General features: G+C 52.2%; 1 protein-coding gene across 1 annotated transcript in view; it reads right to left on the bottom strand.

The window, feature by feature from the left end:
* Positions 1 to 5,560: 5,560 nt before the first annotated feature.
* Positions 5,561 to 17,501, bottom strand: part of TAF4 (TATA-box binding protein associated factor 4) — a 63,829-nt gene continuing 51,888 nt past the window's right edge. The window contains exon 15 of the mRNA XM_019637337.1: positions 5,561 to 6,942. Within this exon, the coding sequence (XP_019492882.1) occupies positions 6,775 to 6,942 (168 nt within the window). The 3' untranslated portion in view covers positions 5,561 to 6,774. The remainder of the gene's footprint in view (positions 6,943 to 17,501) is intronic.

The raw sequence follows: 17,501 nt of genomic DNA, 5'->3' as shown, positions 1-17,501 counted from the left end.
TGCCTGCACCCCTTTCCCCCTCCCCTGCCTGCACCCCTTTCCCCTCTCCCCTGCCTGCTCCTTTCCCCTCTGCCCTACCTGCACCCCTTTCCCCCTCCCCTGCCTGCTCCCCTCTCCCTCTCCTCTGCCTGCACCCCTTTCCCCCCTCCCCTGCCTGCTCCCCTCTCCTCCTCTCCTGCCTGCTCCCCTTTCCCCCTCCTCTCCTCTCCCTGCACGCCCAGCCTCGCTTCCCACTGGCTCCTCACCTTGGTGCTGACTCCAGCCCGTACCTGCAGGGGCCCTGGCTGCCCTGGTGCCCTTGGCTTCCCCATGCAGCCACTCCCTCGGGTTCCCTCCACCTCCCTGGCACTCCTTGCCCCCAGCCTGATTAACCCTGCCCTCACCCTGTGCCCCCTCCCATGGGGCCCTTTGCAGCCAGGCTGTCACCCCCAGAACACACACTGGGACTCCTCAGCCTTCCCTCGCAGCCCAGGGACCTGTGCTGTGGCCTCCACCTCACCCCACCTCACCCCTGCTCCAGCACCAGGGCTGTGCCCATGTCCCTCCCGCCCCATTGCCACCCCCGCCTGAGCCTTGCTCCTGGGCACGTCCCACCCAAGCCCGGTCTGCACTAAAACACAGCTTTGGTTTTTTATTCTTATTATTTTTGCATCTTTATTGAGATATTTTTGATGCACAATAAATTGCACATTTATAGTGCGCTATTTGAAAGGTTCTGGCATTTGCACACCCCCGTGAAACCATTACCACAATCAAGACAAATGCATACTCCAGCACCCAGAAGCCTCCGACCCAGCCCCAGGCAGCCTCACTGGGCTGGCACAGATCACAAACGTCCCAACACTACACAACGGAGCCGCACGGTGGCGCTGGCGTGCCAGGCTTGTCAGACTCGGCGGGGCCAAGTCCCTGAGGCCACAGCTCACCCCTCCCCTGCAGACAGACAACATTCGTGCACGTGCCTTTCCCTTCTCCCGGTGAGGACCCAGCAGTGCAGCGGCCAGAGAGAATGTGGGTGTGGTGAGGAAACTGCCAATGGCTGGACGTCTGACAGCCCAAAGCTCCCGTGTCCCCATCCTTTGCATCTGAGCCATTCTGACGGTGTGTCACCAGCATCTCACTGTGCTTTTGATTCCAGACAAACACCCAAAGTTGCTCCCATGTCCCTCCTGGGATGCGCCCAGCACCACCTGTGCCCAGGAGAGGACCTCCTGCTGCACCCTTCCAGCCACCGCAGCCTCCAGGGGGCTCCTGGCACTTCCAGCCCAAGCCCCGTCTGAACTCCCCTGGAGACGGCACCCTCCCACACCCTCTCGGCCCTGGAAAGGCGCCCTGCATGCAAGAAGTATGGGCACTTGCTGAATAAATACATTTTAGAAAGAAATAGGCGCGTGCATGCCTGTTCTTCTCAAAAATACAGAAACTCTGGCATTTACGACTCAGAGCCTCACAAAACAGCCTGAACAAGCAACTAGGTCTATTTGGAACTAGAAGTGTGACTTTGCTCCCAGCAAGTCTCTTAAGGAAACAGGGCATGTCCCCTGCGTTGGTCATTCCTGGGTGAGCGGGTCCTGGGTGTGGCCAGCAGTCCGGGCACTGGGGTCCGAGGGCTGGGACTGGCAGCCTGTGGGCTGGGTCTTTCTAACTGTATAACCTCCTGCATGACAGTGTGGGCTGAGTGCTGGCTGCTTGCAAGGCACTGAGGATAAAAGGGCCTCAAGAGGGTCCCAAAAGCTACTTACACAGAACTTAAGACCAGACAGGTGCGTGCAGCCCCCGCTCGGGAGGGCAGGGACGTGGGGCAGGGCTGGGGGGGACATACTTTTTTAGATAAAATATACATCTGGAGACCACAGTCTGACAGAAGGAAAAACGAGTTCATAACTAGGTCACTAGAGACTGGATAATCACGAGCTTGTCACCTGTTTAGAACGCCTTTCTGACAGTCCTGCCTCCTCTCATTTGGCACCTGATCGCTGAGTTGGGAGCCAGGTTACCTGCCCAGGTGGAGCTGAGGTCACGCCCTGGGGGCTGACTCTAGGGTCCCCCAGCTTTGCTGAGGTACACTTCACATGCATTCAGGTGCTCAGGTCTTACCTGCCGCCCTAACCTTACATCTGTACACACCTGTGTAACCACCGCCCTGGCCCTCTCCTGCCAGCCTCCCCCCCGCGCAACCTCACTCTGCCTGCCACCACCACTGGAGCTGTGTCTGTTCTCGAGTTTCCTGTGATGGAACCAGAGGCTGTGGGGACGTGTGTGAGCTTCTTCCAGCGTAGCTGTTTGGAGAGCCACCTACACAAGTGGACGGGTGGTCCCGGCCTTTCCACTCCTGGGGGTGCTTAGCTGAATAAATACACAGCGGCTTGTATCCACTCGCCCGCGGGCACACATGGGTTGTTGCCACTTTACTCCATCAATGAACAGGCTCCTGGGGACATCCTCAGACAGGCTCTTTGTGGACAAAGGTCCCACCCTGAGTGGGTCGCAGGGGTGGCACTGCAGTCCCAGGGCAGGTGCACGTGGCTGTGCGAGAAAGTGCAGGGTTTCCCCACATGGTTACACCGTGTTACACACCGCCCAGCCAGGCAGGAGAGTCCCGGTGGGCCCACATCACCTCCACCACTTGACACTGTCGACCTTTTAACTTGCGCCCTTGTGTTGGGCGTGTGGTGGGTCCACGTGGTGCTGCTTTGCATTTCTCTGATGGCCAGAACCAAGGAGCACCTGCTTCTGTTCACTGGCCATCTGGAGCTCTCAACAAGTGCTGTTCGTGTCGCGCAGATTTTGAACGAGCTGCCTGCTTACTAGAGTTGTGGCTTTCTTTACCTATTCCGGATTCAAGTCCTCGATCAGGAGTACAAATGGCCCATCTTTTCTCCAAGTCTGCGGCTTCTAAGTAGGGTATCATCTAATGAGCCCGCTTGTAATTTTAAAGTCCAATTTACCAATTTTTTTCTTTATGGTTTGTGCCTGCTTTGTCCTTAGAAACCCCTGCTTGCTCCATGGTCATAAACATTGCTGATGTTTTCACCTAGCTTTCTAGTTGTGGCTACCATTCAGGCCGATGTCCCTCTCCATCGAATCTGTGTGGCGGGAGGGCCAGGTCCACCGCCCGCAGGGCACCATCCCCACCAGCAGCCCTCCTTTTCTTCATTGCGTTGGCGTCGTCAAAACCTGGTGACACACCTTTGGATCTAGTTCCGGACTCCACTTTGTTCACTGGTCACGCGTCACACCGCGCTGGCCTGATCCCCGCAGTGCATCTGGAAAGCTGGGTGTACGAACCCCAGTTCTCTTCTAGGCACCTGGGCTATTCTAAGTGCCCTGCGGGTCACATGAATTTTTGGAATTAGATTGTCAATTTCTATGAAAATCCTGCTGGGGTTCGGGTTGGGACAGACGGGGTCATTTGGGCAGAATGCCACCGCCACAGCACCGAGTCCACTCCGTGCATATTTCTCCACGTAGTCTTCTAATTGCTCTACTTTCTGTGTAAGGATCTTACCTTTCATTCTGTGTGTTCCTAGGTAGTCCGATGACTTGGGGGTATAGTTAACCACCACTGTTCTCACTTTCTAGCTGTTTGTGGCTGGTGATAGTTACATTTGATTAGGACACTGACCCACAACCTTACGGAAGGCACACCTCAGTTTCAGTGATATGTCTGTAGGTTCTTTCAGATTTTCTATGTACACAACCGTGTCACCTTCAATTCTTCCTTCGCCTTCTTCCTTCCCAAATCTTTCGCCTTTTTCTCATCTTTTTGCCTGACTGGACCCACCGCACAATGCGGAATGGAGGTGGTAAGAGCGGCCGTCCCTGTGCTCCTGGCCTGTCCCCGACAGCTGGACTGTATCACTGCCCTCCACCTCACCCCCGAGCCCCTACCAAATCAGACTCAGGACGACCAGTGACGTGCTGTGGAGGGACAGTAAACAGCACTGAAGATCCCATGGGGGAAACACCGGACAAACCTGTGCCTTGAGTCTGTGCTTCTGTCAGCATCCGATCAGGCTTTGGCTGCGACTTTACTCAGCAGGTCACTGGACCCAGTGGGACATGCAGAGAGGCAGAAATTAAATCAATGACACCTGCAGAAATCCAAGTACAAGTGTCCTTCACTGGCTGAACTAACTTATCTGAAGCCAGAAAGGTAGTGAAAACGAGGTATTAGTCATGCTTAAAAAGTACAAGAAAGACCTCATGAATAAATTATGCCGAGGGAAGGCTGGAAATTGTGCTTCTAGGACTTCATGTCAGGCATAAGAATCCGGGTTTATTTTCTTTCATCACCCGCCACCACAGGTGTTAGGGTCCCATTGTGCCCCCACCTCAGAAGAGATGTGGGAGTCTCAACCCCCAGAACCTCAGAATGGAGCCTTATTTGGAGAGAGGGTCTGTACAGAAGTCAAGTTAACATGTGGTCACTGGTTGGGCCCTAATCCAACACAGCTGCTGTCCTACAGAAAGGAGAGGTATAGACACACAGACACACGCGCACAGCGAAAATGCCAAGTAAAGGTGAAGGGGTGATGCTTCCACAAGCCAAGGACCGTCCAACATGCCGGCAAGCCAGCAGAAGCTGGGGTAGGGGCCAGGGGCAGAACTCGCCCTGAGGGCCTTAGAGGGACCCAACCCTGAGATACCTTGCCCTTGGACTTCTGGCCTCCGGAAGTGAGAGATAATAAATGCCTGCCGTTTACGCCCATCTGTGGTACTTAGTTACGGCAGCCCTGGGACCCCTCCACCAGGCACCACAAGGAGAGCAGGGTTTTCCAGTGTGACTTGTAAATAAACCCACATATTGCTAGAGCTCCGTCAAACTAGCTAAAATTAACGTGAAAAGTAGATACCGACTCCAATTACACCAACAACAGGCTCCCGATGGCTCTTGAGAAACTGGACTGCTGTGAACTTAGGCGGCTGAGCCTCTAGGGGAGCCCCGCGGGAGCTGCGCTCCACCCAGGCCACCCTGGGCACTCACTGACGGCGGGCGGGGGATGGGCCACCCAGAGACCACATCTTTCTCTGTCATCGTGGGTCCACACCAGGGATGGGCCATCTAGTCCCCACCCAGGCTTACGGGGTGCAGGTGTGTGTGGACCCCCAGGGCCTTACCTGGCCTCTCCCAGAGGTGCCCCAGCTCATCGGCACGTACAGAAGCCCCGGCATCCACATAGCACAGGTCGGTCCGTCTGTGTCCGAGGTGGGGTGGCCCCAGCCACAGGGAGCAGCCGGTGGCCCAGACTGAGTGCACGCTGCCTGCAGCCCCAGCCTCACCACAGCAGGCCTGGCTCTGCGGAGAGCATGTCCTGTCCTTGGAGGTGAGGTGGGTTTTAGACACTGACTCTAACCAGCGGCTCCTACATAAACACCTCGGCAGAACGAGAGCCGAGTCTCTGGCAGCAGAATCTAAAACTGAAAAACTGGGAAAAACAGGCAAAACAAATACAGATAAATTTGTTTTTAATAAAGGAGTTAATTTTCTTTCAACCCTATATAAAACAATAGCAATTAAAAACTTCATTTTTGAAAGTAAAATATTTACATATGAACAAGTAACTGTGCAAAATTTACATGAAAAAATGGAAAGACAGGGATTTCCTAAAAGACAAAAGAAAAGGCGTAACAGTTCTCAGGTGTTGATAAAAATACTGGTCAGCATTCAGTTCGCACGCGCGCGAATCAAAGTCTAACGTGAAGGTCCACACGGGGGAGCCAAAGTATTTACAATCATAAAAGTACTATCAATAGACAATTTAATACAATAACCTCTGAAAATATAAAGAACCAATTAGTATATTTGTAATAAAAAAATAGGTACAAAGAAGGGGCTTTGCTCTGGACATCTGTAAAGGTGGCCCACAGCTCGCACAGTCTCTTAGCAAAATAATTATAGTTTACGTAGCCATTTTTATGTTATGTGCCAAAAATTATGTACAATTACCGACAAAATACACCAACCATTTTTCAACACTTGATTCACACTGAGAAACATTCTTTTGATGATTCTTCTCAATTTTGATTTTATTTCATCTAAGCTTTCACTTTTAGCTAAAAAACACAGTGCAAGTAAAATATATTTATGCTGAAAAGGTTTTCATTTCTTTTAACTTTACAGCTTTACAAACTCTAGCAAATAAAATGCGTTTGTACAGATGCTGACCACACATTCAGAGGGGCCGCCAGCACTGGGCTCCACTAACCAGGAACAGTGACTGAACTCCGAGGAGGGGCGTTGCCATGAATTGTGTGTTCCTCGAGAATTCTGAGCGGAGGGGAAGGAGGGGAGAAAGATAAATAGTCTAAAACATCAGTTTGCTTTGCCAACTGACTAATATAAAAATAAAATAAGTGAAATGAGGTCATTGGCTGCAGACACACACCTATGTAGTAAGTGGGGTTGAACTAAACCAAATGCACAAGTAATGTAAAGACCGCTACGAGGTGACAGAGGGCGGCTAATTATTTGCTAAACGATTCCGTCAGTTTTTATATATGGCTTGTTTGGCAAGAAGGCCACTCAATCAAAGATGAGTTAGGATTTAACTGTCCTTTAAGAGTGTCCACGGGCTTCTGAATTCTGTTACAGAAACGTGTTTTCTTCCGCACTGAAGAGCTGACTTAGAAACAGGAATATAAAACTGTTCCATTGCAAAGAGGTGGCTGTTTTTTAAACAATATCCCATTTGCTTGTTACAAAAAGGCGTAATCTGCAAATATATAAAAACGTCCCCAGGCGTCTCCCTCCGAGATGCCGACCGTCCTGTGCTACTTAAGGAACGCTTTGTAGAGCAACAGTGAATGGCTTGTCTCGCGTTCATTTTCTAAACAAAATATGAGGTCCCTGAGGTTGACCCGCGTGATCCTTTGTCGCGTGAACTGTCTGGGGGTTCCGACGCCGGAGCTGCCTGGGACCGCTGAGCCCGGGCCCGACCCCTGGTGATGAGAAAGGAGAAGACAGACGAGTTAGTGGCGCACAGGGGTGGGCAGGACCCACGGCGCTGGAAGGAAGGGGCAGAGCCAGCAGCTGGCTGCATGACGGCACGCCTTGGGGCAACTCGAGTCTCCCCTACAGTGTCCTAAGGAACCCCGTCTGGAGGAAGCCAGACTTGGGATGGGCTCGCTCCCGGAGGCCTATGCCTTGAGCTGAAGTGCTTTACAAGTCCCTAACGGGGAAGGGTGAAAGCAGGGGCACGGACCCCACGGCGAACTCCAGGACTAGTGCTCTCAGGCACACACCAGAACACCAATCCTCGCAATTCCCCAGAGCTCAGGCTCCAGCCCCTGCACAGAGGAAGGAAGGGGGGGCTCCTGCCCCAAAGGGGTGGCATAATGGCTCCCGGGCTTGGAGCCGGTGTCCCCACCTCCACATGTCCAGGGGCTGAGGCGAGGCCCATGCACACCCAGGGCCAGCTATGTCATCCCCATTTCGCTGACAAAGGCACATTCCCAATGGCGCAAGGTCTAACTTCCTGGACAGGGCAGGCTGGTGGTCAGCTGGTTGGGCCGCAGCACTCCGTGGTCACCACGGTTATCCATGGCCCAGGGGGACTCCCTGCTGGCCTGAGCCAAAGCACTGCTGTCTCCGGCTGAGCGCAGCAGCTGGGCTCAGGGCCTGCACGGCTCGGGCACCCGCTCGGTCGGTCCCCTGGGGGACCGGCCATCGTGGCAGAGTCTCTGATGCCTGCCGGCTCATGAAGACAGAGTTTCAGAGTGGTCTTCCTGGAGGCATCTCGTCGTGTCCTTCGCAGCAGCATCCTGTGGTCTCAGCAGGTCACCACCTCCATTGGACACTCCGGGGTCCAAACCGCACAGCTCCCAACTGGACGGCTCTTGTGTTTTGTTCGGAGTAAAAACTAAGTGTCTGTGTTCTGATGGTTAAAGTTGCTCATGTGTATTTCAAGTGCAAAAATCACAGTGGTAATTTTTACGCATTTCTCAAGGTTTAAGAAGGTGGGAGGAGCCACGGCGCTGAGAGCGGCCAGCAGGTGGCAGGCGAGGCCAGACCACTAGCCTCCACCTGAGCCCCTTCGCCTGACTCTCTCGTCCCCCCCCTCGCCCCCCCGCCAGCCACTCGTCCACCGAGTCGCCTCTCCCACAGATTACATTTTCTGTGCACCCCCTCTGGCCCCCTAGCCGCCTCTGGGCCGGCCTCCATGGCCGTCCGACGCCTACTTTTCCTTGTTTGAAAGAACTACTTGGCCTTTCTCAGCGGTTCTCCCTGAATCTCCGAAACAGCCCTAAAAGAGCATCTTGTATAGGATACAAACTGCACCCCTAAAAAGGCTATGATGAAAATAAGTGCTTTAGAGGAGGAAACGGACCCAGCCCCACAGCCCAGCCCCACGGAAGGGCTGGCATCTATCCCAGAGGCCTGCGGATCTGGACCTAGACCCTGGACCCCAGGGAAGTCTGGCAGGCAGGCGAAGAGGCCAGTTTCTGGAAGGAAAGTGGGGAGGCCCACAGATGGTGGCTTGATGCCTCCCTCCACTACAGACACAGCCACCCTGACCTTGGAGCTCAGAGAAAGAACAAAGGCACTACCTAAGTGACAGACCCAATATCTCTGCCACTCACTATCAATTCTGGACTGTATTTGATGTTTCTACTTTCAAAATAGTTCAACGGCCTGAAATCAGCTGGGACAAGGGAGAGGCACGCAGTTTAAAGGGTGGTAAAGGTCAGAAATCAAGATAAACAGTATTTTCTAACAACAAAACAGATGAACAAATAAAACAGACTCACAGACACAGAACAAACTGGTGATTCCCAGTGGGGGATGGGGTGGATGAAATAGGTGAAGGGGTTTAGGGGTGCAAACTTCCAGTTCTGCAGTCAATCAGTCACGGGGGTGGCGACAGCATAGACAACAGTCAGTGACGCCGCAATGACTGCATGGTGACAGGAGGTGACTAGGCTTACTGTGGTGATCCTTTCACAGTGTATATAGCTATCACACCACTGTGTTGTACGCCTAATATAGTGAGTTGATTAAACTTCGATCAAAACAAATATTTTAACGCAACATTTTTTAGAAATCAAAACTGGTGCCGAAAAATCCTGATGTGCAAGAGTCCACAGGGCAGGCGAGGGCGGCCGGCGCCTCCCGGCCAGGGCAGCGTCAGCCAGCTCCTTCCCTCGGAGCATCTCAAGGTCAACGGCAAGGCCACGTGTCCAGAAGAAACCAGTACTTCTCATGGCTCTCCGGACTTATAAAAAAGCCTATGCTCAAAGATTTCCTACTCGATGCTCAAATTCCTTCTCATTATGTAGGGTAAGTGCTGTTTTCTTCATTTCTCCCCAAAAGAGGGCACATGCCCCCTGACTTCCCTCCAGGGTCTCCGGTATTACGGCTCGGTGGGGTTTTGGCTCTGAGCCTGCGGGGCGGGGAACCTGGTCTAGTTTCAGAGCCCCATGGGGGAATATGAGACAGAAGCCTGGGCCGGGGTGGCAGTAAGCTCTGCCCTCTGCAGCCAAATGACCCCGGCAGTGACCCAGGACAACAAGCAGCTCAGCGGGCAACACAGACAGCAGCCCTGGGGGACTCCAGTTTAACATGCCCACTGCGTCAAGGGGACGGTTCTGTTCCGTGCTGTCTCCGCAGGCCATGGGGTTGCTGCAAAGTGACCCTACACGTGTCCTGCACACTGTCCCCAGCACTAGTGTCCTCCTCTGAAGAGGGCGCTGCGAGTACTCGTGTGCTCTCACAGGGCTGCCAATAGGATGACTGAAAGGGAGCTGCTTCCTCCGAAGGCAGTCTTTCCAGTGTTAGTGTGATGGCCAACAATATATAAATGGAAGAAATCGCCTTCCATCCAAACCCAGCTGCCCGCAGGGCCCATGGTGTGCAGAGCGAGGCACCATCAGGTACACGGGGGAACCTCCTGCGCGTGCCCACTTCCCATGGGGCCACCAAAGTGGCTGAGGATGTCCCCCGGGGCCACCGCAGGCCATGGAGCCCGTGGCTCCACCTCCGAGCCCCAGAAGCCCCACCCACATGCTGAGAGCACCACACCCGCCAGCGGCCCAGGGCAAAGGGCTCACAGGTGAGAGGCGCCTGAGCTGCTCTGGCATCCAGGGTTCACCTTGGGTCATAGTGCCAGCGGCCCAACAGCGAAGCAGCACAGGCTCCGACTGGCTCGCCTGACAGCCCCCCCGCCGCCCACAACATCATGGTCCCCTAAGTGGTCTATACCCCATCTCTATGTCCTCATTAGCATGAAACGGTACACACACCAGGACAGGCAATCAGAGGACCCTTCTAAGAGCAGCACAGACGCTGTGCTGCGACACAGACACTCAGGTAATCAGCTTGAGAGGATGACCAACGCTCACAGAAGGTGAAGACACCGTGGTTGGCGGGTTACCCCAGGATCTACCACCATCTCCCCAAAACAATGCAGAACAAGAGGGATGTGCAAACCCGCACCAACAGGACTCTGCCAGTATCCTGTGAGCTCGGGGATGCGCAAGCCTCAACAGGACCCCAAGGGAGACAAGAATCAGTGTCCCCAGTGGGGTCTCACTGCACCTCAGGCCACCTGGCAAAGACAGAGGAGGGAGACAGCAGGGCTATGGTCCTGAAACCACGGCCAGAAAGGCGGGGCCCAACCCACGGGCCCACCCCATGTGCCCACCCTAAAACGGGTCCTGGCACCCAGAGCACAGGGTGGCGCGTGTTAAATACAGGAGACTGAAAGGGAGGCCTAAAAGAACCTCACATCAGAGGACACGTGACCCCTCCCTACAACCAAAACAAACAAAAAACCTGCCAAGTAGGGCAGGCTATGCGATGCTGTCAGAAGAGGGCGCCACCAGACCATGACTCTAGTGAAATGAACAAGAGATTAGCAAATCCATCAAGAACCACTGCAACAATCAGAAAATGAAATTCCACATGTATCAGAGACAAACTCAGCCTGGAAAAACGGAAACTTACACGACACTTTCAACAGCAAAAATATACTTAAGCATTTGAGAATCTGAAAATCACCTTGAATCGAAATCTCAAAAATTAGACAGAAATGGATTTAAAAACAGAAAGAAATGACTGTTACTGCAAGAAATAAATGGAAAGACAAAATTACCTAAGAAATTAACTAATTAATTGCAAGGTGCCTAGGGGAGAACAGACTAGAATGAAAAAATAGCGAGAGGCACTGATGAAAGGCAGAAAAACGGGGAACAAGGTGAGGTGAGAACTAAAAAGGTCGGGGAGCAAAGACCTGGGAGAAATGGAAGCCAAGCAAAGAAGAATTCACATTATATCGTCAGAATCCCTGAAGAAGAAAACAAACAATGGCTCAGAACTGATACTTAAAAACTATAACCCAAGAAAACTTTCTAGGAAAAGAAAACAAGAATGTATACACTGAAAGGGCCCAGTGAGTACCAGGGAAAATTAACCCATAAAACTCAACTCTGACCTATCCTCATAAAATGAGCAGTCTTCAAAGATGCAGATCAATAAATTATAAAGGCAGGAGAATTAACCTGGCATCAGCCTTCTCAAAACCAGCCTACAAAGCCATGCAGCCACGGAACGGCATTAGAAGAACCACTCAAAGAAAGCATGAACCAAGGATTTTACATCAGCCAAACGTCCAAACAGGGCCAAAGAAAACCTGTTTCCAACATACGAATGGGGCTGTGTGCCCGCAGCCATCGTGAGGACTCCGCCACAGGCTGGGCGCTATCCAGCGAGAGACAATGGGGCAACTGCAGCAAAGAGACGGACAGAAATCAGCATTTATAATCTGCATCTAACACCATGCGAACGTGAGGAAAAGCTGGAGGACTAATGACACAGGTCCTGGGCTGTGACAAAGTGGAGCTAATGAGACAAAGAGAAGGGAGAGGGAAAGGCGCACAGGACAAGCTCACGGCTGTATCGCCAACAGGCTCGCCAACAGGCGGGGCTGAGGCGGAGAAAAGTGAAGAAGGGGGAGGGGCTCTGAGACTGTGCTGAGTGAGTGCAGGGCACAGGTGGGAACGGCAAACTGCAGACGGGCACCTGTGCTACGCTCCCTTCAGGAGGAAAGAAGGGGCTACGAGAAAACACGTCGTGTGCCGAGTGGACACGAGGAGGCGGCTGGAGCAGCACAGCCCTGTGTGTCTAGCTCAGGCTCTCAGAGCCGTGGCAATGCTTCACCCCAAAAATAAATGAGTTAAATCAGCCAAGATGTGGGGGAATCCAACATGGAGCACACGCAGCGACCACAGAACCTGACTGCACTCGAGTGAGTGATGGCTACGCTGGAGGGGGCGACAAGGAGAGTTCAGCAGGGAACGTGGGTGGCAGGACTGACTGACTGAGCTGCACCAGAAGGACTTCACACTCGCCACTTCTCACAGGCTCAGCTCTTCTGAACCCCTGTGTCTGTCCATCGGGACTGAACAAGCCAACCCATTTACCGCACGGGCCATGAGAACCAGCTTCCTCACGAAGGGCACAAGGGACAGCCGTGCGGTCGGGCTGGAAGCTGAGGTCTAAGGACAGACCCACTGTTTTCAGTACAGACACAGACGGACAGAAACAAAACCAGCAGCAGTGGGTGTGTACGTGTGGAGTGCACACACGTCCCCAAGGTTACAGTGGGGGGTGGGGTGGGGGGGCTGGAAGCAAGACACCCCAGAAGCACAAGCTCACCCAGGGCCCAGACCCTGGATCCCAAAACGGCTCTCCAACAAAAGGAACCAGGCTCCTCGGGGAAAGGGCTGACTCCACAGTCACAGCAGAAAAAATACAAGGCCAGCCTGGAATGGTGTGCAGTGTGACAAAGTAAGGAATCTTCCAAATACGGCAGGTCGTGTCGAAAGGGCCCAGGGGCCACATGAAAGAGTGTGCAGTGACCAGAGCTGGGCCATCTGAGCACCCAGACAAACAGAGCACTGCTGATGGGATAAAATAAATATCCACACTCATGAAGCAGGTATCTGAATGAACACACAATGAGGGGGCAGGGGGCTCCCTTTATAGAATTCCTCCTCACACAGGTGAGAGCACCAGGCAGACCCCGCAGTAACAGCTGAGGCAGGTGACACCCATCCCTGAAGCCAGTGGTAGAACCATGAGGAAAAGGGTGACGGCACCCAGGACAGCAGCACAGGCGTCTGCCGCACACACTGGCTACAGAGGAAGCCAGGAACTCACACTGCAGACCCCGCTAAACCCAGGATTCAGGTGTTGCAGCAACAGGGCCTCCTCGCACCACGTCCTGAGAAGGACACTGTGTCACTTTGTGACAGGCCAGCAAAATTAAATAACCTGGATTTAGCCATGAGGAAACATGAGCTGGGCCCAAATTAAGGGACTTGGCCAAATAACCAACCTACACTATTCAAAAGCATCAAGATAGAAAAGCTAAGGAGACTGAAGAATCGTTACAGACTAGAAGGGACAAAGAAGATGTGACGACCAAATGCCATGAGTATCCTAGACAAAGCCCTGCAATGGGGAAAGGACGTTGGTGGAAAAACTGGAAAAAATCAAGGAGAAAGATTTGCAGAAGGCACATCTGACAAAGGACCATACAAAGAACTCTGAAACTCAATAAGAAAACAAACAACCCAATTAAAAAAATGGGCCAAGGACCTAAACAAACCTCACCCAAGAAGATACACAGATGGCAAATAAGCACATGAGAAGATGCTCCCCATCTCGTCCTCAGGGAAATGCAAATTAAGGCAACGAGACACCCCTGCACCCCTGTCAGGACGGCCAACACCCAGAGCGCCGACACCACATGCTGGCGGGGACGTGGAGCCACAGGAACTCTCAGTCGCTGTGGGGAAGGCAAACGGTGCAGCCGCTTTGGAGGGCGGTTTGGCGGTTTCTTACAGAACTAAACATACTCCTAGGATCCAGCAATCACGCTCCTTGGTATTTACCCAAAGGAGCTGAAAGCTTGTCCACACGAAACCTGCACACGGACGTTTACAGCAGCTTTATTCATAATCGCCAGAACTTGGAAGCCGCCAGGATGTCCTCCAGTGGGTGATGGATAAACAAACTGTCCATCCAGACAGTGCAATATTACTCAGCGCTAACAAGAAATGAGCCGTCAGGCCATGAAGAGACATGGAGGAACCTTAAATGCACATGACTAAGTGAGAGGAGCGGATCTGAAAAGGCTACACACTGTGTGATTCCAACTACATGACCTTCTGGAAAAGACAAACCCAAGGAGACAGTGAAGACCAGTGGGTTCCAGGGGGCAGGGGAGCGAGGGATGGACAGGGGGGCACAGGGGACTTTCAGGGCAGTGAACTGTGTGTGACACTGTAATGGTGGGTACATGACATCACACGTGTGTCCAACCCCACAGAACGTCCAACCCCGAGAGGGACCCTAAGGTCACCTGTGGACTCTGGGTGATGATGTAACAATGTAGGTCCATCTATTGTAACAAATGTACCATCTGGTGGGGACGCTGACAGTGGGGGGCTGTGCATGGGGAGCAGGGGGTACAGGGGAATCTCTGTACCTGCCACTCACATTTGCTGTGAACCTAAAACTGCTCTAACAAATAAAGTTTATTAATTTGAAAAATTAAACTCTGAAAACAAAATCAAATAAAGTCTTTAGTTAACAGTATCATACCAGCGACACACTGGGGAAAGCTGGGTGAGGGACGTACAGAAACGCTCTGAAATTTCTGTTAACTTTCCTGTGTGTCTAAAGTTAGTTCAAAATAAAAAGTTTTTTAAAAAGGACATACCCTAAGGAAAAAATCCTAAACTTAAAAAAAAAAAAAAAAGGGGGGGCATTATCTCTGATGATAAAAGGCATACAGAGGACTTTAAAATTCTGAATTTTGTGTTAATCAATACGTACGTGTAACACACAAGTATCCCTCAAGTTCAAAACCAGGCAAAACCAGCACCGCATGACAGAACTCTCATGACAGTCTTTGGTGACACGCTTCTTCCCGCTGGCTCATTGGGTTCTCTCTTGGTCCTTTCACGCCACCCCACGCACTCCCGCACGCCCGCGCCCCCATCAGTTTGGAAGCACATGCCCCTTTTGTGTTCTTTACAGGTTGCTCTAGATATTTTAACACCCAAGTCAAAAATTTATCAGTACGCATTTCCCATGTGCCCCCCCCCCAGCAGAGGGACTCCAGCAGCCAAAGTGGTTGGGAAACTGGTTTCATTGAGCCAAAGACCACATATCCTGAGACTCTCACTGAGACGGGATTCAGAAGCAAGGAGCAGAAGGCGGGAAGGAGAGGCCCTGAGGGGCTGCACTAGAGCCTGAGCGTGGACATGAGCACACAGGGTCGGTTTAGATACAACAGGGTCACCACCGATGCACACACGTGTCCCTGGGCTCTGATGGCTGCGGGGCCTGGAAGCAGTGACACTCCCGCAGCCGTCAGATGCACAGTGCTCAGAGCTTGTTCTCTGAACACCGCCCTCCACTGAAAGGAACCAGGGCTGGCAAGGGCAGGGAAGGGACAAAAGGTGCCTGGACACGTCACTCCAGTAAAAAGGCAGTGCTGAAAGAGCGAGGGCGACATTTCAAAAGGATATAGAAGCCAGCTTGAAGGAGCTTCCACTGACCAAATCTAGAAATAATGAGAGTATTGATTACAACCCACTGAATACAACAGGAATCCACCAGTCCACTCTGATGAATGAAAGAATGAAAGAATGAATGAATGAATGAGGGAGGAGGCAGCTCTTCTTTACAGCCGACGGCAGTGAATGCAGAAGGCGTGGTGGCAAACAGTCCCTGGGCACCGATCACCGTGGGGGGCTCACGGATGGTGCTGCCCCAGGGGGAGGTCTGACGAGGAACAGAGAATCTGCATAGCCCTGGACTATCTCCTTATTAATATGAATCAATGCTAAAGGAATAACGGTGACTACACGGCAGAGTAACCTGGCCGACACCAACTTAACCAGGCGACCACAGTGAGGGTCACCAGTGGTAAAAAGGTCAGCACTGTGGCCTCCTGCCGTGACTCTCAGAGCACAGCCCTGTCCACAGTGAGGTGCTTCAGCCAAGCTGGACACACCTGGCTTAGGGCCACCCACGAGCACAAGGCCCGTCCTCTGTAACACTGTCCAGAAGGGGACATTCAGAAGACTAACGAGGCATGCTACTGGATGTCACACATTCCTGGACCAACGAGGAAAAGAGACACTGCAGGGACAGTTGGGGAACGTGACCGGGTCTAAGGACTGGCTGGCGGCCGTGGATCATCGGTACTGATTTCCCAACTGGCAGGGCTGCTCATGCGCCAGTGACGAAAGGCAGTGCCTGGCAGTATTAGCATTTAGAGGTGACGGGGCATCAGATAAGAAAAAGATTGTGTGTGCATATATACATATGTGAAATGTGTAATACATAAATGCACACATGTGCACGTGCACGCACACAGAGAAACGGTGCAGAAGTAAATGTGGTAAAATGTTCAGAATGACAATTGAATAAAGGGAGCTCTTTGTACTATTCTGAAACTCTTCTGCAGGTTTAAAGCTATTTTAAATTAAACAAAAAACATTTGAAAAAAGTTCATCAATATATTTACTGGGAAGACCGTAATGGGGGCAGCAACATTTTAGGGTCTTCCTAAAGGCCCATATAGCACAGAGCAACCAGGTAGCAAAACCCAAACCAGCAGACAGTACTGAAGCAAACCCGGTGGAGGGGGAGCCCAAGCAGCCGCACACTTACTGCAGGGGACGTCGGGGAAAGCGCCTGGGTAGCAGGCCTTCACTGCAAAGAGCGGCAGGCTCATGTGCGAGCCCCTAGACCTGCGAGGGGTTGTGTCAACTCACACAGCGGCCCGGCCACTGGGGACCCTCACTGGACCCACCAGGGCTCTCTGTCAGCACGGAATCTCGCACAGAGGAGGCTCTGTGGGGAGGGAGTCACAGCGCAGCAGGACAGGGACAACGAAGACAGAGGTCCTGGTGAGGTACGGGAGGAGAACAGAGCCATGGGCTCTCAGAGAGCGAGCTCCCACATTTTTATCCCTTCATGAAAGCAACACAGGGGCACAGTTACAAACACACCTCAAACCACAAGTCTCTTAACAGTCCAGCAAAACCAAATTCACACAGAAGTGAGCAACAGAAGAGCATCAAGGTCAAGTCCATACAAGTTACTACAGGAAAAAAGAGAGTAAGAAGCTCAGTGACATCCCCATAGACGATGAAAACACCAAAAGGGTACAATCAAAACACACGGAAACCGTAGTGTTCTATTTCACAACAAATGAAAGGCATTAAGAAAATAATAAAAGGCATGAAGAAACAACAATGTAAGTCAGAATTAGCAAAGCTTAGAAATGAGGAGATAAAGTCAAGAATTAGAAATTAGAAATAAACGAAAATTTCATTTGATAAACAAAGACTAAACTCAAAAGAACACAAGAGCAGGGCCGGCCAAGTGGCACGATGGTTAAGAACTGGCTTGGGATGCCAGAGGGCCCCAGTTCGGATCCCACATATGAGGGCCAGTGACACTGCCCTCCACAGCTAAG

The sequence above is a fragment of the Hipposideros armiger genome, unplaced genomic scaffold (genome assembly GCF_001890085.2).
Source record: "Hipposideros armiger isolate ML-2016 unplaced genomic scaffold, ASM189008v1 scaffold_32, whole genome shotgun sequence".
Classification (NCBI taxonomy): Eukaryota; Metazoa; Chordata; class Mammalia; order Chiroptera; family Hipposideridae; genus Hipposideros; species Hipposideros armiger.
Note: the sequence above shows the minus strand (reverse complement) of the source record. Positions and strands in the feature narration are given on the sequence as shown.